At 36.2% G+C, this 24,529-nt stretch overlaps 1 protein-coding gene across 12 annotated transcripts in view; it reads right to left on the reverse strand.

The window, feature by feature from the left end:
- The window catches only part of BICC1 (BicC family RNA binding protein 1), a 318,114-nt gene that overhangs the window by 260,113 nt on the left and 33,472 nt on the right, over nt 1-24,529 (reverse strand). The window contains exon 1 of one of the 12 annotated variants that reach the window (XM_078345937.1): nt 9,121-9,277. The exons of 10 other annotated variants lie outside the window; for them this stretch is intronic. In XM_078345937.1, coding sequence (XP_078202063.1) covers nt 9,121-9,127 — 7 coding nt within the window. In that variant the 5' untranslated portion in view covers nt 9,128-9,277. Of the gene's footprint in view, nt 1-9,120; nt 9,278-24,529 lie in introns of those variants that run through there. One more of the 12 variants, XM_054243035.2, reaches the window with a different exon arrangement.

Raw genomic sequence — 24,529 nt, forward strand, 5'->3', positions numbered from 1 at the left:
TTACAGGCCAGCAGTGATGAGATGACATCCAGGGAGAGCCCTGAATTTCTCTGCCTGGGGATGGAGTGCAAAACCCTGGTAGGCTCTGGGATCCAACCATCCACACATGGGTTGCTAATGTTGTGGTGTTCACCGTGAATAATGCCTGCATGCCCACAGCCACTCCTTTAGTGAAGACAACTCCAGTTTCACTGTGAGTGAGACACATCAGCAGTAGCAGGAAGAAATACTTATTTTTAATTTTACTTATGTAAGTAGCATAACCCAAAAATAAAGTCAAAGTGTCTTCTCTCCAGCATGGAGTGGACTATTGCCCTTGTGGACACTCACTGAGCTTCACTTTCAAGCCAGTTCTAAGGAAGGTCGCAAGGAAGCCAGAGGCACAACTGACCCAAGGTGGCAGGGCTGCAGCTGTGAGCTCAATAGGGACAAGGCCTTAGGTCCCAGTAGGGCTCCAGTGAGGCTGACCACCAGTGTGTTATATGAAAGGGACCTTTAGATTCATCATCAATTCTCAACAGGGCTCAAGTTTGAAACATTATGATCCAGAATTTTCATGAGAAATCAACTCATAAGAAATCTAGATATCATGAGGATTTGTTTCATAATAGCCACTTCCTGAACATTCACTATCTTAAAGGCACTGCCAAGGTATGCCCTCCTCCCCCTTTATGTGAGGGCACAGAGGGCTAGCTTTCAGGGAGAAGCAGCAAAGGAAGATAATTCTGCACACTTGCAAGTGAAGGGAGGTTAAACTCCCACACACAGGTGGGAGGGGGGCATGGTTCTCTCTGACGAGGGGCAAGGGGATAGGGTAACCAGATCCTGTGCCTCTCTGGCAATTATGCCAGAGGCTGTTTACCCCCACCTCTTTCGAATCTCAATTTACCATACATTTGGGAAGAAGTGATATCTACAGGAGTTTCTCTCAAACACTACAAGGTTTTCGGCCATCAAGAGTCAATCATATCCACTGTGCTTACTAAGGCAGGAATGCAGTTATTGTTTTAGGAACATTTTCAACAGTCAGAGTCAAAAAAGAAAATAAAGTTTCTTCATGACTCTTTATTAAGAAGAAAAGTAGATTACCCAGAACAATACATCTCCCTGAGTTTTCTATCAATTAGGGTGATGTATTGAAACACAATGTGGACCCTATATTGGAAAAGACAAAGGTAGATCACACAATGTACTTGTAGAAAAATACAAAGGAACAAGTACAAGAGATTATTTGACTTAAAGTCTTAGGAACAAAAAATAACAACTTGAAAATACTTTCAAATGAAGAGGAAGAAAATGATCAAAAGTCAAGATATTAAAGCTGAAATGTTACTGAAAACGACACACAGAAAATGAAGGATAAATAGAAAATTTGTATCACAAATCAACAGCCTTTTTCATAAGGGAACCTGTTAATTGTCTTTACCCTCACCCACCTCTTCACACCCTTTACAGGGTAGTAAGTATTTTTTGCCTTATGACTAAATTTAAAAACTTTTGTCATCACTTAGGTGGAAAAAGTCAATGACAACTATAATATAATGAAATCTCCTTTCAGCATCCATTAAGGAGTAACAATTAAAAATTTCAGTAAGAAACATTCTATTTGTACACAGAAAGAGAGGGCTAAATGCGATTTTTTTAAAGCAAAAACACAGCTTCCTCTAGCTGAAACAGTTACCAACCAAGAAATATTTTTTCCACTTAGAATAAAATATTTCAAATAATCATTGAGAATGATTCCTCTTGTGCTCCCACCATTGTTATTACAAAGAGTTTAGGATTTTAAGAGCATATTTTAGATTAAATGACCATGGTTTCAAATTCAGGTATGTATATTTTAAAAACTCAAAGCAGCTTCAGAAAGATTGCAGAGAACTAGCAGAGATCCAGAAAGTATTGCAATATAGCCAAAAACCTTTGGATAAATAACATCTGGCATTAGTGGTTTGCTATACTTGAGTTTCTCAACTTCCTCTCTGAAGAAACTTAAGTCCCTTTTGGCCTCTCTCTGACTTCCTCAAAAATGTTTCTGGAAACAGATACTTCACTGTCTTCCATATTGTTTATCTGGAGAAGTGCTGTAGGAATTGTTAGGTAGCTACAGGAGCTAGTGTACATGGCATATTACTGCTCCTTCGTGGGCTCTCCTCAGTCTTGATTCCCCATCTTTTAAATTTGTAGCAAATCTGGAAAAAGTAGTGGCTTTGGCATCAGAAGGATGTTGGTTCCCATCCCAATCTCACTACTTACTAGTTGGTGCCCCTAAACAAATACTTTACCCCTGTGAGCCTTACTGTTCACTTGACCCACCTCTTGGATCTGTTGTGAGGGTTAAGTGCCTGTGTGTGAAAGGAAATCACCCTTGTCTAGCACATGGTAGGCACCCACTAAATGGTAAGTGCTCAGGGAAACCCAACAAGGACTGTGAAGATCACAGGTCTGGCTGACAGCTGGACACTGGAAACTTACCTCATCTGATCAAAGTTGCTTTCTCTATTTCTGAGAGCCCCCTTTGCTTTTGGCCTGCCTGTTTGTTGCTTATTTCCCTCATTTTCTCAGCTGCTACCCCTTCTGACCAGCTATTGCTCTGTTCCTCCCCTCATCCACAAGTCTTCCTTAAAATAACTATGTAAGAATCCCATATAGAAAAAATAAGCAATCACTCATTATTTCCCTTAACTCAAGACATCTGAGATAACTTACTTTCTCTCCTTATTTTGTCCCCCTCAAGCAAGTGAGCCAGAGGTGACACCTTATTAGATGAGGAAAGTAAGATTCTGAACAATGTCATCTGAATTGACTTCTGAGTGGGTTTTTTATAACAATTCTGATCCTTTTAAACAGTGTATTTTGCACATACATACCTCCCACAATTTCATAACAATGTATAACACCATGTAAGTATTTTGGAAGGGAAGCAGAGAAGAATAAATAATAATTTCTAGTTTAAACTGAAGTTGACGATGGGAGGCATGAAGTAAGACACCTAAAATTCCAGATTTGAATTATGCAAGAATGCACAGTGGCAATATAAGCATCAGCACCATTCAGTGTGTGATCCGTTGCTTATACATGAACCATGTGTTCCCAGAGAGTGAGCAGATAATACAGAATGACACAGAAATTAAAAGTGTGTAGAAATTCTTATAGCAATTTGAAAGGGTAGTTGTATGTATGTGGAATGAAATAAAAATTCAGGCTTTTATTTAGTATGTCTGCTGCTTTTCTAGTAATTATCATTTTACTCACTATTCTCTTATATTAAATATTACAGAATCAATATACTGTACAAAAAGCATCAGTCCACTGAAATTTTGAAATTTTAAAGCTCAGATTCTATACAACAGACTTGGTCCGGATAGATTTGGAAAGTAAATTTGCTTTGACCTCCATGAAGGGCACAAGTCTACGGACTGTGTAAACATAGTTAATTAGGGGCTAGGTGACACTCTGCCAAATCCACTCGGCTCTTCAAAGATGTGACATTTAATCCACATAAAGAGAGAAAATAAAACGACTGTCCTCAAATAACCTATTTAAAGCGGACACCAAAAAAAATATAAAATAGTATCACTTATTCTTATCATAAATGCTCAAACATTAAAATATTACAGATTGAAACTTGATATGAAAATGTTTGAAAAAATCATCCAAAACTATAACCCTCTGCAAACTGCTCTTATTGTAAACTTGCATAAACAAGACAAATGCTTCTTCCCTCTCCCTGAATCTAAGTAGAGGGTAAATACAATTTATGGTAATATGTTGAAAAAGAACAAAAACAAAGCCATCAAAAGACTCTCATTTAAAACTGGTTGCAGCATGGAACAGTGGCACACACCTATAGATTCAGCTACCTAGGAGGCTGAAGCAGGAAAATCGCTTCTGTTTTCTCAGGAGTCCAAGGCCAGCCTGAGCAACATAGTGAGATCCTATCTCTTATTAAAAAAAAAATCAGCTACTTCATAAATCTCCAAGGCAATAAGACAGTAACCTTTAAACACTAAATAAATAAAAATAAAAACTTGCTGCACTAGTAGCTGTGGAACTTTCATAACACTCAAGGGCAAGTCCTCTAGAATCCCTGTTTGCCTGGACTATAAAATGGAGATAGTAATGACTTGTCAGGAGTTGCAATTAGGACCAAATAACAAAGTGAGTGATAAAACACTAAAACCAAGGAACAGACTTCTGCAAAGTGTCATCCAGGGACCCTGAGGATCTTTGATACTCTTTAAAAGATCAGCAAGGTCATGTTCTCACTCCTAAGTGAACAATGAGAACACATGGACACAGGGAGGGGAACATCACACACTGGGCCTGTCACAGGGTGGGGGACAAGGGGAGAAAGACCATTAAGAAAAATACCTAAAGCATGCAGGGCTTAAAACCTAGATGATGGGTTGATAGGTGCGGCAAACCACCATGGCACATGTATACCTATGCAACAAACCTGCACATTCTGCACATGTATCCCAGAACCTAAAGTAAAATTGAAAATAAAAAAAAGGTTTGCAAGGTCAAAATCATTTTCAAAATTATACTAAGTCATTTTTGGCTCGTTCACTCTTGTTTTCTCACAAATGTATACTGGAGTTTTTCAGAGGCTACCTGAAGGATGAGAGGGACAGACTGAATGCAGAAGACATGAGAATACAGCTGTCTTCTTGTATACCAGACTCCCAAGAAGTTTGCAAAAACATAAAACAATGTCATTCATCTCGCTGAATTTTGTCTTAGAAAATAGGGAATTTTTCATAAAACAGTTTTTAACATGCAGTTTTATGTTATTTTTAAAAATATTAATGAACCTATTTAAATTATCTCAATTTAACTGAAAATATAGTCAACATCAATAAATATAAACCAAACATATAAAATATCTTTTAGGATCCTCAACATTTTTTTTTAATGTAAAAGGGGCTGGAAACCGAAATGCTTGAAAACAGTTCCTGAAGGTGAAAGAGTAGTATACATTTTAATACTTACGCATATGTATAAAACTAACTTTGCATTTGTGAACATATGGTACCTTAATGTATCAATACATATATATTTTATGGGAAGGAAAAGTTTATGACACTGTATTTGGTATTTTTATCTCGCTTTCTTGCTGCATCTGACCAGAAAAAAAGCAAACTAATAGAGCCTGTTCTCTGGTAGCCACGTGTCCTGGGTTTTCCAGGATAGTCTTAACATCAAATGTGTTTCCAATTTTTCCCATCAACCACAAAAATGTTCCTTATATTTCAACATTTTTGTGTCCAAATCCATCTCCCAACCTGATCTCACACAGAGGAAGAATCATAAAACATCCTTCTGTTGTGCTGTCTGTAATTATATTTAAATATTTCAGTGCAGTGCATGTAACAAATGCCCATAGGATGGTTCTGACCCTCATCCTAGGAGTGGTGGGTTACTCCAGCTCAGAACATGCCCCAGAGGTGCTTTCTGAGTGTGTGAAAGCCTTCCCAGGGAGGCTTACACTCCAGAGTCAGTGTACTCCAAATTTTACTTGTTATAAACAACAAAGGATTTGTTAATTAGTGAAATGGATGTTAAAAACTATTTCTCATGGGTAAACATGAATTTTGTCAGATGTCAAGTGGTTAGAAATACTATAGGGTAATCCTGCCCTTAATTAAATGGATCTACAAACCAATAATGTCCAATGCTTCAACCCCTTAGCATCAGTACCCTAAGCTTAGGACTTTGATGACAAAGAATAACCAAGAGTCAATTATGCTGTTTGAACAACTTCCCTTTCTGCTTCAACTAGACATCTCATGCACAGAACTATTACAGTACCTTAAGGACAGACAGCAGGCACCTCACAAAGATTACAGAAGAGTCATACGACTGGACCCTGTTCATTAATAAGGGTTTTCTTCTGAGGCAGAATTCACTGCAAGATTTGCTTTGGTAATTACATACCACCTGATAATAAAGCCTTTGAAAAAAAAACCAACAACCCCTACCTTGCCATCTATTATACTACCCATGCCTGTCCAAAAGAAACAAAGAATTATAGTCCATCAAATTGGTTTAGGAGCATTAGCAAAACCTCTTTCAGACCATCTGGGCCTCAGAAATACCTATTCCTTCTTATCCAGCACTGTCATCTAACCACTAAGAACCGCCTAGAAAGGGCTCAAAAGCTGCAGGAATTCTGCCTTGCAAAATCAATATCTTCAGTAATGACAAATGCCAGATTGGTGTTTGTATTGGATGAAAACTGGATGAAATTCAGAATCTAACTACCTCTTCTTGTAAGAAAAGTATTTAAGGGAACAAACATTAGTCAACCACTTACATATGCTATAAACTGAATCCAATACCATAAAAGTTGGCAATGCATAACCATTAAGATAGTTCTATTTACAACTGAAGAAAGCAGAGAGGGAACAGAAAGCAGAGGCAGAATGGGAGTAAGCCAACCAAGAAGAATATACAGCTTCCAAAATTCAGACCACATTAAGGTGCTGTGTCATGATTTTCTTTGAGGTAAAAAGTTAGAAAACGCCTGGGTAACAAGAGCGAAACTCCGTCTCAAAAAAACAAAAACAAACAAAAAGTTAGAAAACACAGGATCCAAAGTAAAATATCAATTATCTGCTTTGGCTTTCTTAAGCACAAAGATAACCTAAATAAACCAAATACCTATATGATAGAATATTACATAATAACCATGCTATCAAAGAATACCTAATGACAATGGAAAACGTTCACCATATTTCATTCTCTCAAACTCCATGTGAGGGATCAAAGGTGTCATATTGTTTTCCTCTGGCTATCTGGTTTTCTCACATTTCCCATCTCTCACATATAATCCCTGTTGCTATTTTATCCTTCTAGCATTGTTCTCTACATATTCAAATATAGATATGTGCTACATAACTACAGGTAGACATAGATATAGATGACAGAGATAAACATTTAAGACTTGTGCTTTTCAATTTCATGCATAGTTTGTTTGAGGAATTATAACAACGAATAAAGTTGGCTCATATCAACACTGTTTTTGCATTACATTAAAAATGAAATCCCCATGGAAATGATACATTTTTAGTCTCCAGTCTCCTTAAATCTGGCTTCCAACAAGATCATCTATAAAAATAGAATACTGCTTGTCCATATCAGCTTGATTAGACAAGTCTTTAATTAAGGCAATACCTTTTGGGACATAGGCAGGGGCAAAGATTTCAAGATAAAGACACGTTGCAACAAAAACAAAAACTGACAAATGGGAATCTAATTAAACTAAAGAGCCTCTGCACAGCAAAATAATCTATCAACAGAGTGAACAAGCAATCTACAAAACAGGAAAAAATTTTTGCAATCCATGCATCTGACAAAGATCTAATATCCAGCATCTATAAGAAACTTAGATAAATTTACAAGAAAAAAAGCAATCCCATTTAGAGGTGGGCAAAGGACATAAACAGACACTTCTTAAAAGAAAACATACACGCAGCCAACAAACACGAAAAACAGCTCAACATCACTGATCATTAGAGAAATGCAAATTAAGACTACAATGAGATTACCATCTCATACCAGTCAGAACGGCTATTATTAAAAAGTCAAAAAGCAACAGATGCTGGCAAGATTGTGGAGAAAAAGGAACACTTTTACACTGTTGGTGGTAGTACAAATTAGTTCAACCATTGTGGAAGACAAGCAATTCCTCAAAGACCTAGGGGCATAAATACCATTCAACCCAGCAATCCCATTCCTTTATACCCAAAGGAATTTGTAAATCGTTCCGTTATAAAAACACATGCACACATGCTCATTGCAACATTATTTACAATAGCAAAGACATGGAATCAACCTCAATGCCCATCAATGATAGACTGAATAAAGAAAACGAGGCACATACACATGATGAAATACTATACAGCCATAAAAAGGAATGATATCATGTCTTTTGCAGGGACATGGATGGAGCTGGAGGCCATTATCCTTAGCAAACAAACACAGGAACAGAAAATCAATTACCACATGTTCTCAGTTATAAGTAGGAGCTAAATGATGAGAACACATGGATACATGGGCAGAACAATACACATTGGGGCCTGTTGGAGGGCAGGGGTGGGAGGAGGGAGAGAATCAAGAAGAAAAACTAGTGGATGCTGGGATTAACACCTGGGTGATGGGATAATCTGGGCAGCAAACCACCATGGCAAACATTTACCTATGTAACAAACCTGTGCATCCTGCACACATATCCCTGAACTTACAATAAGAACTGGAAATAAAAATTAAAAAAATAAAAATAAATAAAACTAGATTATCTAACTGTAACAAAAAAGTAATTAAGCATCTTCCATGAGCTGGGTATTTTGATAGGCCCAGGAGAAACAAAGTTTCCTTCCAATAAAATTATGCAAATCTCTGAATTCTTAGTATACCATTTAGAACTGGACAGCATGCCTTTCTAAAATCTTGCAGTCTATGAAACAAAAATAAGAAAACTGGGAAGCCAGATTCTCAAATCAAATTGTTTGATCTGGAGCTGCAACCAAGTCTAGAATGCACTGGATACACAGCAATGAGAGATAGAGGTAAAGAAATGAGCAACTGGTGAAGTGGATACCTTTGCTGGATACTAAAAATGACCAGAATCAAGCAAACATTTCTTCCCAAAAAGAGCAAGGCAATATCAGCAGCATTTTATTTTTACAAACCCCAAACAAAAATGATTTCAAAACATTTCACTAACACAGGTGATTAAAACCCTATTTTAGGCTTCACATAAAGTAAGATCCGCTGGAAGAGTCCAGCCAAAACTACACTTGCTACCCATTTGTTTCTAGTTTAGACTGTTTCAATGCTAAATTAGCAGCTGGCTTAGTGATTCCGGGTTATACGGGTTCAGGTTTCAGAAATACACAGTTCTGATTTAAGTTAAATTTCCTATTTGCACATAACTTCCCTGACCTTTAAGTTTCCAAACTGTATTTGTGCAAATTAGGCACAAATTCTAAGCTCTGCTGACTCAAATATATTATGACTAGAAAGTTAAGGGAAAGATAAACATACAAAGCCAAAGAAAGAAGCAGTTCTACAGTTGAAAAGAAGCCTACAAAGACGGGATCAATTGAAATAACTCACTCTGCATCTGTTCTGAATAGTTTCACCTCATCCTCTTTCAACACTAGAATCCAGTCATCTTGGCTGTTCCTACCATTGCCTTCAGCCTATCACGCTCAAAGAGTTCACCATGAGGGTTGGCCAACTTGGAGAGTCTTTCAATCTGCCAGGGCCAAACCTAAGAGGGCAGCAAGTCAGGAAAAGCACATGCTGGCATCACATAACAGAATGCATTTCAAAGTTACAGGGCAAAATACAAGATAACCTTAGCCAAAGATAATTTATCTAAACCTGACATCAGAACTGGACACTACATCTACTGTTTTTAAATAAATTTTCCAATGAAGGCTCTTCATCAGAACCAATAAATACATTGACTTTGATGTTCTTTCACTAGGCAATCATGGTTGCTTATGTACTACTTACTCCAATTGATTAAAAATCATCTTAAGTTATTACAGTTTCCAAAGTTTTATTTGAGAGCTACTCATAAAAATATTTTCCTGAAATACATTTCTGAAGTCAGGAAACAACAGATGCTAGAGAGGATGTGGAGAAATAGCAACACTTTTACACTGTTGGTGGGATATAAATTAGTTCAACCATTGTGGAAGACAGTGTAGCAATTCCTCAAAGATCTAGAACCTGAAATACCATTTGACCTAGCAATCCCATTACTGGGGTATAAACCCAAATGATAATAAATCATTCTACTACAAAGATACATGCACATGTATGTTTACTGCAGCACTGTTCATAATAGCAAAGACTTGGAACCAACCCAAATGTCCATCAATGATAGACTGGATAAAGAAAATGTGGCACATACACACCATGGAATAGTATACAGCCACTATTCCATGAAAAAAGGATGAAAAAAGGAAAAAAGGATGAGTTCATGTTTTTTGCAGGGACATGGATGAAGCTGGAAACCAGCATTCTTAGCAAACTAACACAGGAACAGAAAACCAAACACCGCATGTGCTCACTCATAAGTGGGTATTGAACAATGAGAACCCATGAACACAGGGAGGGGAACATCACACACGGAGCCTGTTGGGGGCTGGGGAGGCTAGGGGAGGGACAGCATTAGGAGAAATACCTAATGTAGATGATAGGTTGATGGGTGCAGCAAACCACCATGGCATATGTATACCTATGTAACAAACCTGCATGTTCTGCACATGTATCCCAGAACTTAAAGTATAATTTTTAAAAAAGACATTCCATTTCAATTGCATGTTTAAATGTCACGGCATGTACACATATATCTTGTGAAGAGATGAACTCCAACAAGAAGAAAAATGTAACACTGTATAAAGAGTTTTGAGACTGAAGAACTTCCAGGAAACTGTGTAGAGGAACACTGAGTCCTACCATCTCCAAATGAATATTATTAGATGTATAAACTGTATTCTATATGTAACTTATTTAACTTGAAGTGCTGTTTTCTCCCTTTCAATGTAACTTTTAAATATACACAAACAGCATTTCTACTGTACTTTCATCAAACCTGTCCAGGTCCATTTCCCTTCTCCCTTTGGAGAAGGGAAAAATTAGAAGAGCCAAACCGAAAATTCTTAGGGCTAACCCTAAAAAGCGGAATGTCTTGATTTATCTTTTTACAAAAATCTTTTCTTAGAAACACAAAAGGTAAACTAGCGAAAGCCTGAGAAGTAGCTACTTCCAAACAAACTCCATGGCAAGCCAAGAGGCCAGTGGCTTTGGGGCCAAATTCATCTTCCTTAGAGAGGCCTTGGTAATTTCATATAGTTCTTACGAAAGGTGTTCAGATGTGATTCTTGCTTTCTTTCTTCTAATAATCCACTGAGTTGAGAGAAGGCGAAGGGGAGAAGGGAGTGGAGCACAGGAGTAGGAAAAATTGTTAAGACGTCCAATACAAACACTGAACACAAAAACCAATCCTTACCTAAAATCCCTGGCTGGATGTTTGGGGTTGAAAAGCCTCCTTGGAGTGGATGTGGTGTGCTGATGTGGGCGTTCTGGGCACTAGTTTCTCTTGTATTCTGTTTTTGCTGGCCAACAACCCCTCTTCCTTTCCTTTCATTCTTGCCAGAAGGAGTTCTCAGTTTAATCTTTGAGGTGAAGAGATAACCCACTGGAACATTAAAATAAGTGCTACATAATACAGAATTAGCTTTAGAAGCCCATGGAACAAATGTGACCCAGGTTTAGAGTGTGGTGCTCTCAAGGAGAACTCCTGTCTGAAAGGAGCAAACCAAATGTTGCTTACTCAAAGGCATTCCCAAGCCAGCCGCTTCCTATCAAATCCTAGGCCTCTACTCAGCATCTGTCAGTCAGGATGAAAGTAACAAGGATGTCACCAGGGGTCCTGAGGAGAACGAGAAAAAGGAGAGAATGACTTAATTCTGAGTGGTGTGCTCAAGACCCCTGTATCTCCTCATCTAGTTCTTAGAAAAGCTCTCCTAGACACTGACACAGTTAGCACCATTGACTGTACAGATGAGGAAATCAAGGTAAACTACCTAACGTCAGATGGCCAGGAAGTTGTTGGAAGTAGAATGCCACTGACCACAAAATTATCACTCCAGGAGAGAGGATTTTAACTGTTTTCTTCTTTCTGATTCCTTCCCCATTCTCCCTTGAGCATTTTGATCACATATACCTCCCAGTCTTCTCCAAATATACCACGCCCTTTCCAACATTGAAGCCTCTGCACTTACAGGTCCCTTTGTAAGTAAGTCCCTTAAGACACTTACTTTAGAATCAGATGATGTCACTGCCTTCCCTGGTTATTCACACTTCCAAGCACAAACGATCAGGGGGTCTCTAGATACAAGGAACTTCATAAATGCTATATTATAAGTAATCTATTAACTATACATATTTAAAGTATTGACTTTAAACTGACAGTGGTGTTCTTAGGTCTTAGTTGGCTATGCAGTTATGGACACAACATTCAGTAGAGGCTCAAAAAAGCATGCTGAACTATTAAAGTCAAATAAGCCAATTGGGGGGGTTGGAAATATATATATTTTTTTTTCTGGGCAATGTGCTATATATATATACGCATATATCCTAAAAGATGACAAATCACTCACTGTCTTTTCTTTCTCTTCATAACTTCCCTAAAGGAAGAAAAAAATAGTCCAAATAATTTTTGAGAGCTTATGGGAAAGGCTGATTAATAAGATGTGCACTAAAACCTCAGCTCTGGGGAATAGACCACCATAAAAAAACTAAAGTTTGTATCTTTAAGCAAAACAACAACAAAATGTAAGTTAACCATTAAGCATAGAGAGCTTTCTGTGACATTTGAGAATACTTTTTCCCCATCTTTCCTAAATCACAAGAGACATGGTCTAACCCATCACCATGCCCATGAATTACAATGCTGCAGGCATCCAAAGGTGTTCACAGCTGCCGCTACCTCTCTACCTTCTATTGCCAGACTATAATCAGTTTTTACTTTTTATACCTTTTTATTATTTTCCCATCAGGTTTCAACTGTGCTCTATACTGATAATGTCAGAGAGTAGGTGGCCTAAATATACCTTCTCCAAGCCTCTAAAGTGCCACTTCTAGTTAGCTGTGGACTTAAACACCAGGTAAGCAAGCTCGCTGAAATTGTGAAAAATGTAAGAATACAAACAAGTTCCAAGTGAGGGCCTCTCTCACAAATACATCCTAAGATAAGGGATACAAACATGAAAAAATGTTCAACATTGCTAATGAACAGGGAAATGCAAATCAAAACCATGATGTGATACTATCTTACTCCTGCAAAAATGGCCACAGTCAAAAAATTATAAAAATAATAGATGCTGGCAGGCATATGGTGAAAAGAGAACACTTTTACACTGCTGGTGGGAATTTAAATTAGCACAACCACTAGGGAAAACAGTGTGGAGATTCCTTAAAGATCTAAAAGTAGAACTACCATCTGATCCAGAGGAAAAAAGTCATTATACAAAAAAGATACTTGCACACTCATGTTTATAGCAGCACAATTCACAACTGCAAAACTATGGAACCAGCCCAAATGTCCATCAATGAGTGGATAAAGAAATTGTGGTATACATATGTGTGTGCACACGTGTGTGTGTGTGTGTATTAATATATACACATATATAGACACGCACCATTGAATACTACTCAGCCATAAAAAGGAACGAAAAAATGGCATTTGTAGCAACCTGGATAAAATTGGAGATCACTTTTCTGAGTGAAGTAACTCAGGAATGGAAAACCAAACATCATGTGAGGAAGCAAAGGCGTAAGAATGAAACAATGGACTTTGGAGACTGGGGGGAAAGATGGAATGGGGGTGAGGGATAAGAAACTACAAACTGGGTACAGTGTATATTGTTTGGGAGATGGGTGCACCAAAATTTCCAAAATCACCACTAAAGAACTTATTCATGTAACCAAACACCACCTGTTCCCCCAAAACCTATGGAAATAAAGGATTTTTTAAAAACATATTGACCTTTAAAAAGTATATATATATATATTTGCCCTGAATACTGACTGGGCCAGTCTTACCCTGCAACCAGTCCTCTTCTTCTTCCTTCACAGATCAAAGACGCTAGCAAAGACATCTCAGAGACTCTGAGAACACTCATCAGCTTTACAGCTTGAAGCAAAGAGAGATCTACTTAATATGACAAAGGGTTTCCAGTTAAGTATTTTGGCTTTCCATTATATTTAGTACTGTCTGCCCATACATCAGGGGGCAAGGGGACACGGTAGTATCCAGCTGCTGTGAAGGATGAGGGATGGTCTGCTCTCTGACTCAGAGGATTATTGCCCTTTTTGCTAAACCCCCAAGGGATAGGATACACAGAGGCAGAGAATTTTGGCAGATTTGACTGACCAGCTCCCCTGAGGACTGGATGAAAAGAAGCTCTGCTCAGCATCTGTTCAACATTCCAAAAACTCCTGCAATCCTTGACTGCAAGTCTTTAGAGATGAGGGTCTAGGCCTGGCTTATTCACACTGTGTTCCTCAGCGCACAGACTTAACAGATGCGAAATAATTATGTAATGGCTAATTGATATCGGTCTTTCACATGTGCCTACTTGCTTAAATAGCATAAATGAAGCATAAAAGCTAATAAAATCCTAAATATGAAATCCATCTTTCTATCAATTTGCAAATGTACAATTTTTTTCACTGATATAAACAGTCAGAATATTCACATGATACCCAGGAGATGAATCAGTGAGTCCAAAAAGTGTTGGAAGGTTTGGCTTACAATAAAAGTTTCTTTGACAATTAGATTAGTTGAAGCAAAAAATTTAAGTAGGTGAATCAAGTAAGAATTTAAAAACAGGGGACGTCATATTCTTGAGTAATTGCTTCTTTCCTATTCCTCTTTAATACCAATATTATGTAACATGAAAAGGACAACATTATCCTTAAAAGTTCACTATTTAATAAATATTCTTAACTTATTGCTAAAATAAATAAATAATGGATTATTCCTAAAGGTGTCCCATTTTATAGATTTTTCTCAAATAAATAGTCAGAACCATGTATAACCATATTTACCAAATTCATATCGAATGGTTTTCATAACCTGTTTTATAAAGCAGTGGGGCATCCCAAAAGACTAGTTGGGACTATAAGTGAAAGGCCAGTGATTCCTCTGGATGAGGGTACACTGACCTCCATAAAAATGAACAAGGGGCAATTAAACAGATAATAGTTGTCTCTACCCATGTCCAGGGAGAAATGGTAGAAAACAGCATAATGTCATATTATCATGAAGTTCAAAAATATCAAACTCTTCCTCACTGAGTGACAAGTAGCAGCTTACAGTGATCTCACTGCTTATCAGGTTCTTAATCCATAAAATGGGTTCTTCATTCATAAAATGCCACCTATACTGCTGATGATTTGAGATCATCAATATTAACTGCTTGCCATCTGTAAAGCTAAGGACAGCCCCACTGGTTCAGACACCATGATCAGCAAGCACTTCAAGGCTAACTCAAAAAGCCAAAACCACTTTCTCATTTATGGATTGATTTAAAGCCATGGAAAATAAACAGTAAGTGAGTTGTGAAAGATTTTCCTTCAAAACCATTTAATTTTTTAAACAGTCAACAAAGAGAAAAGGAAAAAGAAGACTAACTAAACATGACTCAAAATTACTATGTTGTATGTAAATTTATAGCAAAAATATAAAGTTAAAACAAAAAATATTTTAAGATTAGCTTAACATACAGTATTCAGCTTTCACTCTCCTTAAACTTTGATCATATATTTATCACAAGATAGCACAAGAGTTTTATTTTTCTACTTGAATGACAAAAGTTGCACATAATAAAATATGGCATAGGATACTATTAGCAATTAAATATATGTGTTTGGGTAACGAAATATGCAATCTACTTCTCATGGCAAACAGAAAAACTGGCAATTTTTATCAAGAAATTTCAGTCACCTAATCACATTGCTACAAATGTTATCACTTATAAAATTGCAATCCAAAGAAAACGTATTTGTTGTTGCTAAGAGACATGAAAGGAAACTGAAACACCCCTTTGTCTCTGATTTTAAAAGTTCATGTAGTCAAAAGCAGAGAATACGTCATTATCAATGGCTGGGTAAAGATGCTCAGTACTAGCCTCTTCCACAAAGAACCACAACAACAAAGAGATAATTGCACTCCCAGTAGAACGTCTAAGAGAACACTGGAAGTTAGCAAGGAAGTGACAAAGAGCCTCTAGACACAAAAACTCAGGATAGCATCAGAGAGAAGGAAGTAAAGCATCCAGCAAGGATTGGCTAGAACAAAGAGGAACTATCTTTTGTGGATAATAGGCAAGAGGCAGCCTCCATTGCCACCACGGATGCCTGCAATCCTTGCTATAGGAAAACCCCACAGTCCTCACAGAGGGCTAAGTGGAGTACACTTCAGAGTATAGAGAGCTTCCTAAAGTTAACATGGCTGCATTGCTCCAGAGAGAAGGTTCATGCTGGTTCTCCCCTAACACCCAGGACTCAGGCTACTGTGGCACAGGGCCATATTGAGAGAGGAGCTACTACCAGAGTGCATCTTTCCCTGGGGCCTAATATCCCCACACTTCCATATCCCTGTGACCCCTCCACCATCCCACCATGCCTATAGAGAAGGCTGCAGCATAATGATACACCTGAACCCAGTGGTATAGCAGTGACTCAATCATGCAAGCCCATATAGCAACCTATAAACCAAGAAATAGTGAGTGGCCCAGCATAGAGAGGAGACTGTCCTAGCAGAGCATATAAGCTCCCAAGGCCCTGAGAGTCAGCCTGCCTGGCAGGCCCCGCACCAAAAAAGCTGTGCCACTGCCTATACAAACACCCATAGCCTAGGCCACTGAGGTACTTGCAGACATGGCTGACACTGAGTACAGCCACAGAAAGCACACAAAGACAATACAATTCCAACTCAGCACCCTACAAAACCAGCACTATAGGACACATATTCAGAAAAAAACAAAAATTATCCCTACAAAAACTACATTAAATCAAAAGCAGTGATCCTTCCACCAGATTCATAGATATTAACGTAAGAACACAAGAGAGGTGAAAAATCAAAGAGTATGATACCTCCAAAGGAAAACAACTATTCTCCAGTAACTGACACAAGAAAATGAAATTTATAAAATGTCTGAAAAGGAATTGAAAATGACGATCCTAAGAAAACTCAGCAAGATAGACAATTCAATGAAAACAAAACCAATTCATGATCTAAATGAGAAATTCATCACAGGTAGATATAAAAAATAACAAAACAAATCTTGAGCTAAAGAATTCAATGAATGAAATTAGAAAACAAAATTAAGAGCTTCAACAATAGACTAGATTAAGCAGATGAGGTTGATTTTTCTAGGAAGAATTTCTAAAGATAAAAATTGATCTTCTGAAATAAAATCAAACAAAATTTTAAGAAGAATAAAAATGAATAGAGAAAGCCAATAAGATTACAGTACACTAATAAGTGAATATATTTTTGCATTATAGGAATTCAACAAACAAATGGAAAAAGGCTCTGAAAACATATTTAATGAAATAATACCTGAAAACATCCCAAGTCATGGAAAAGGTATGATAGCTCAAAAATCCCTAAGTAAATTTAATTCAAAATAGTTCTCTCCAAGGCACATTACTGCAAACTGTCAAAGTCAAAAACAAAAAAAAATAATTTTCAAAACAGCAAGAGAAAACCATGAAGTCACATACGAGGGACTCCCCATCATACTAACAGCAAATTTATCAGCAGAATACGTTACCAGCACAAAGAAAATGGACTAATATATTGGAAATGCTGACAGAAAACTGCTAGCAAAGAACACTCTACACAGCAAAAATACTCTTCAGAAATGAAAAAATGAAGTCTTTTCTAGCAAGTAAAAACTGAAGAAATCCATCGCCACTAGAGCAACATTTTAAGAAAGCCTTGTGGGAGTCTTACAACTGGAAGTAAAAGCACAAAAATTAACATAGTGAAAGCATAAAATTAACTGGCAGAGCAGATACATATGAGGATGAAAAATGAATCAAACCTTATTACTACTGAAAACCACCAAAGATAAACAATAAGAGAGAAGGAAAAGAACAAAGGATACACAAAACAACCAGAAAACAACAACATAACAGGAGTGAGCTCGACATTCCTTCATGATAAAAATTCTCAACAAATTAGGCATAGAAGGAATTTACCTCAACACAATAAAGGCCATATATGACAACCCCACAGCTAACATCATACCGAACAAGGGAAATGTGAAAGTCTTTTTTCTAAGAATTGGAACAAGAAAAGGATATCCACTTTTACCACTCACATTCCCATAGTACTGGAAGGCTTAGCCAGAACAATTAGGCAACAGAAAGAAATAAAAAGAGTTGGTGGAGACTTTAGAAAAACCTAAAGTCTCCACCAACTCTTAGAACTGATAAATGAATTTAACAAAGCTGTAGGACACAAAATCAAACTACAAAATGTGGTAGCATTTCCACAAAGCAATAATGAAACAGCTGAGAAACTATTCAATTAAGCAGTCTCATTTATAATACCTACCAAAAAAACTCAAATGCCTAGAAATAAATTTGACCAAGGAGGAGAAAAAGCTCTACAATAAAAACTAGAAATAACTTCTGAAAGAAATTGAAGACAATACAAAAAAATTGAAGGATATTCTATGTTCATAGACTGGAAAAGTTAATGTTGTGAATATGACTATATTAAAGTAATCTACACATTTCATGTAATCCCTCTGTGCTAATGACATTATTCAAAGAAATAGGAAAAAAAATAACCCTCCAAATTTGTATAAAACCACAATATACCTAAAATAGCCAAAGCAATTTTGCACAAAAAGAACAAAGCTGGCAGCACAACACAACCTGACTTCAGTAAATATTACAAAGCTACAGTAAATAAAACAGTATGCCACTGGCACAAAAAAGGACACAGACCAATGGAACAGAATACAGAATTCAGAAATAAATCCACTTATTTACATCCAACTGATTTTCAACAAGGGAGCAAAGAACTTACATTGGGGAAAGGACAGTATCTTCAATAAATGGGACTGGTAAAACCAAATATTCATATGCATAAGAATGAAACTAAACCCCCATCCCTCACTGTATACAAAAATTAATACAAAATGGATTAAGGACTTAAATATAAGATGCAAAAATACAGAATTACTAGAAGAAAACACAGAGGAAATGCTTTAGAACACTGATCTGGGAAAACATTTTATGAGTATAACCTCAAAAGTGCAAGCAACAAAAGCAAAAACAAAAACAAAAGACAAATGGGATTACATCAAACTAAAAATCTTCCACATAGCAAAGAGAACAATCAAGAGAGTAAAGAAACAACCTACAGAATGGGAAAAAATATTTGCAAACTCTTCATTTGATGCGAGATCTATATCCAGAATACACGAGGAACTCAACTCAAAAGAAAAAACTAATAATCTAATTTAAAAATAGGAAAATGAACTGAATAAACATTCTCAAAAGAGGACATATAAACAGGCAAGATATATATGAAAAAATGTTCAATACCACTAAATCATTAGGAAAATGCACTTCAACACCACAATGAGATATCATCTCACTCCATTTAAACTTACCAAAAAATACATGCTGATGAACATGCAGAGAAAAGGAAACTTTTATATGCTGTTGGTGGAAATGCAAATAAACACAATCATTACAGAGAGCATGGTGATCCCTCACAACACTATGCTACCATATGATCCAGCAATCCCACTGCTGGGTATCTATCCAAAGGAAAGTAAATCAGTATATCAAAGAGAGATCTGTACCCCATGTTTATTGCAGCACTATTTACAATAGCCAATATATGAAAGCAACCTAAGTGCCCAGCAATGATCAATGGATAAACTGATAAAGAAAATGTACAGAACAGTATTCCACACAATGGAATAGTATTCAGTTAGAGAAATGAATAAAATCCTGTCATTCATGCCAACATGGAAAAACCCAAAGGACTTTATGTCAAGTGAAATAAGTCAGGCACAGAAAGATAAATACGGCATGTTCTCACATATGCAGCTAAAAGTGTTGATCTCAGAAGCAGAGAGTAAAATAGTGGTTTCTATAGTCTGGGAAGAGTAGGGGTTAAGAGAGGATAGGAAGATGTTGGTTAAGGGACAAAAATTACAGTTAGATCGGAAGACTAAGTTCTTATGTTGGATAGCACCACAGGGTAACTATGGTTAACAAAAATTTATTGTATATTTTCAAACAGCTAGAAGAGAGGATTTTGAGTGTTCCCAACACAAAGAAATGGTAAATGTCTGAGGTGTTTATATGTTAATTACCCGGATATGATCACTACACATTATATGTATTAAAATATCACTTTGTAGCCCATGTCAATTAAAATAATTATGTGTTTTGTGTCAATTAAAAATAAAGAAAATTACAATTAAAGGCCATTTGAGATCATTCCATATTTCTGCCAGAAAAAAAAAAAGCCTATGCGTGATAGCTCGTAGGATTATTGGGGTCCTGGAAGGGAAGTTAAAAATGCTGACATGTATTGATTAAACCAAAGGTTACAACCAAAAATATTTATGTATTCCACAAAATAGATACATACACCTATGTAATGGCTACATTTGAATATTAAATTTTTAGCATGCAAAAAGTGAACAAGTATGCTACCATTTTACAGTTTTGTAAATCCTTTACAACTTGAATTTCAGCATTTTTCAGCATTATGACTAAACAGTGAGATTTTTGCTGTTTTATAGATTTTCAGATAATTCATAAATCTCTTAAATATATTCAGGTCCCAATTAAAAAAGTAAAAGTCTGGGGGGGCAGTTATTAATTAAAACACATCATGAAGTTAGCAACAAGTACCACAAAAAGGCAATCCTAAGTGCTATGGTTTGAATATTTGTATTGTCTCAAAATTCATTTTTGAAACCTACTCTCAAGGTGATAGTATTAGGAGGTGGACCTTTGAGAAGTGATTAAAGTATAAGGAAAGAGCCCTCATAAATGTGATCAGTGTCCTTATAAAAGAGAACCCACAGAAATGCCTTGCCTTTTCCATTAAGTGAGGATGTAGTTATAAGGCATCATCTATGAGGAACAGGACCTCACTAGACATCTATACTGTCAGCACCTTGATCTTGGACTTTCCAGCCGCCAGAAATGAAAAATAAATTTCTGTTGTTTATAAACTGCCCAGTCTAGGAAATTTTTGTTAAAGCAGTGCCCATGGACTAAGACACTAAGAATGTTGCTTAGAGATAAGATTAAGATCTCATAAGCAAGAGACACACTCTCCCAAACAAGATAGAGAAAAATAGGACCTGACTTACCCTCACATTTGAAAACAACTCAAAAATAAAAAAACATATTAAGAGTGGATTTACACTGAATAAGCAACAATGCATGCTGATTCCTGGGAGGAAACAAATAAAATAATCATACGATTGAACCAGCTTATTGCCAGGAGAGTTTCCAGATTGTGACGCAAAGAGCGTGAAGCAAGATGGAGCCTAGTAGTCTCTCTAAGTAGAGGAGCTGGGCCTGAAAATCAAAGAGATCAAGATACCTAGAGTTTGCAGGGCGGAATAGCAAAGAGGTGAAAGCTGCAAGGAAAAAGAACTCTGGAGATGTTCCGGCTTACTCCATGAGTGTTCAGCTGAGTATTGATCAACCCATGCATACGAGTAAACTACTAGAGAACCAACTAAAAGGATTATAGGAAATAATCCTAACTCTCTCATAGTTTTAGAACAGCTCCTCCTGTTCACAATGGTCAGAGTAGAAAGCCTTACAATTAACAGGATATCAGGTAGAATACTTAGAAGAATTTTGCCTTAGTAGGAGGTAAAATTAGCCCTGAAGTAAATGCTGCTCTGGTCCTACCTGAGAAAGTGAAAAAACAGACAGAAAAGGATCAAACCCTTTCCAAGTGATTTAACTGCATCCCGTAACAAGCTCAAGAGTACAAAAATATCAGGGCCAAAAAAGGTAATACCACAATGTCTGGCATCTAATCAAAAATTACTAGGCATGCAAAGAAACAGGAAAATACAGGCCACGAGAAGAAAAATCAATTAACTAAAACCAACACAGAATTGTCACATGTTAGAATTAACAGAGAAGAATATTAAAAATTGGTCATTGTGGATTTGAAAAGCTAGAGAAAAATTTGAAAAGTGTTAAGATATTCAAAAGATGCCAACTAAACTTCTAAAGATGAAAACTCTTTGAGGTAAAAAAGCATTGAAAATATTAATAGCAAATTGGTCTTTGTGAGGAAAAAAACAGTGGGTTTACAGTCATAGCAACAGAAAATATCTAAAGTTAAACAGTGATTTTTTAAATTCTGGAAAAAAGTAATAGAACATCAATAAGCTATGGAACATCAAGTAGTTGAATGTATGTATAATTGGAGTTCCCAATGAAGGAGAAACAGAAAGGATATTTGAATAAACTACTCAAATTTTCCCAAATCTAATGAAAACAATAAAGCTATAAATCCAAGAAGCTCAATGAACTCCAGTCCAAACAACATGAAAAAGTCATTTATCATCAAATTGCTTAAAAACAGTGTTAAAAGCAACCTTTAAAACAGCTAGAGAAAAAAATACACATTATTTACAAGGCAACAAAGACAACGTTGATAGTCAATTTCTCATCAGAAACAATGCATGCCAGAAGAAAGTAGAACATATTAAAAGCAATTTAAAAAAAGCTGTCAAATTAGAATTACTTATTCAATGAAAACATCTTTCAAAAACAAATGCAAAATGAGAATCTTAAATAAGAAATCTTAAAAGAAATACTTCAGACACAAAAAAATAAATATTGAGGATAATCTTGCATCTCAAGATTCTTATTAGATATGCAAAGTCCCTTTTACAATGCCAGGTAACATTTACAAATTCCTGGAATGAGAATGTAGACCTCTTTTAGAGGCCATTATTCTGCTAACCACACACCTCATATGAAGAAACTACTCAAAAAGATATTATGTTAAAAAAACCAATGCAAGAAAAACACATGAGAATTTTTTTTTTAATGGAAGCCTCATATGATTGAGAAGAAACAGACAAAAAGAAAAAACTGCTACTCTTTTGGACTCTGATGCCTGGACCATTATCCTTTGAACTGCATATTTAGTAATTTAAGGTTGTTTTCTTAATCATTCCAAGCATACTACTTGATTCCACAGCAAACATTTATGTAGTTGATAAATTACATAACATTTATATAATTTATAATATTGTAAGTGATGTTAAAAAAAACTCAAAAGCAATGTGAAGAGTTATTTGAAAAAAAATAAATAACCCAAGGTATCTGCTTGCCTGCATCAACAGTTCTATCAATCAAATTGCTTTTCACTTTTAAGGGCAAAATCTGGTGTTAGAGGGATTTAAATTATGGTAAATTAACTCCATAAAAATATTTTCTAAGTGACATTTCTTGGTCAAGGCTCTTTTCTCCTTCATACTCTTAGCCAAGCTGCAAACATTGTTGCTAAGGGGATTTATGGCCTATCAAGAAATTCAATAACTTTTAACATACATTTTTTCCTTATATAAAATCCTTCAATGCAAGACCAAATTGAACTATTATGTTTATTTTAGAGCTAGTAACGCAATTTCAGAATATCTGAGAAGCTGCAAGTGAGTAGAATTTATCTTCCTCTACTTGCATGCATACACCCATGCCAACAAAAATCAGACATATCCAAGGTTTCCCATTAAACAGTAATAGACTAGCATTTAAACACAACCTAGGAGGTATAACTCGCAATCACCCTAAGTTAATAATTTGTCATAAAATTAACTATCCACCAACACTGTAAAAATAGAAATTCCACAATCTTACAAATAGGCTTCTCATTCTATAATTAACGAATTATCCAAATAACCATAATTAAGGAAATAAAAAAATTTTTTAAAACAAACAATTCAACATTACTTCCCATTCACACACTATCTAACTGGGAATGACAGTTCTGGTCCTTAGTGTAGAATATCATGCTTAGAGAATGAATACCATGCACAGAACTGATTCTCTTTAGTGATAACACGGTGAAATATTTCACTTGATTCTCCACTAATCAAAGTTAAAGGCTTTGAAGTTACTATATTTGTTCACCAACATCATCCATTTTCATTTAATCATTAAAACCCTGTTTCACTGAAGTCAAGCCTGTTTGGCCATCATTTGAGTTCCAGACATGCCACACCAACACTTAGTTTCGCATTAGAGACCTCAGTGACCCATATATTTCAAGCACTCACTGAAACTTCCTTTACAAGGAACTGCTAATCATTATTGTGAGAAAAGATGAGAATGTTGATCTGTCACTGAAAATTAACTGACTTCACACAGAGAACCTCATTACCAAGACCTTAGTTTCTCTTTTTTGATCTTAATAATCAGAAAGGAAATTTTGCCTACTTATTTGATGTTTTTAAGATTCCCAACAGTACCACCAATTACTCTACTTCCAACAAGTCACAATATATAGGACCACAAGTTGCAACATTTAGTATTGCTGCTTATGTTCTAGGGTCAGCCACCTTTAAAAAAAAAAAAAAGGGTCGGGGAGGGCAACAGCCTCCATTCTCCTCATTCTTTTCAGCTCTAAAATCAAAACCTGACATCTGAGGTTGCTGCAACAGGAATAAAGATGTACATTACATCAAATTTCAGAAGTATATGTAAAGGTAATTCAAGCAACAATATGAAAAGCATCTAAAAAATGCATTTTCCCCCAAATAATTATCCTAAATCTAAACCATTTAAGCTAAAATAATGGTTTTACTCTCCCAACTATGTGAGTTACTTATTATTTATTCTTTTACTTTTTAAAGACAGACTAAGGTATTTATCACAAAACCTGAACATTACAAATTTAAAATAATAAGCTCAG

This window comes from Callithrix jacchus, chromosome 12 (genome assembly GCF_049354715.1).
Source record: "Callithrix jacchus isolate 240 chromosome 12, calJac240_pri, whole genome shotgun sequence".
NCBI lineage: Eukaryota > Metazoa > Chordata > Mammalia > Primates > Cebidae > Callithrix > Callithrix jacchus.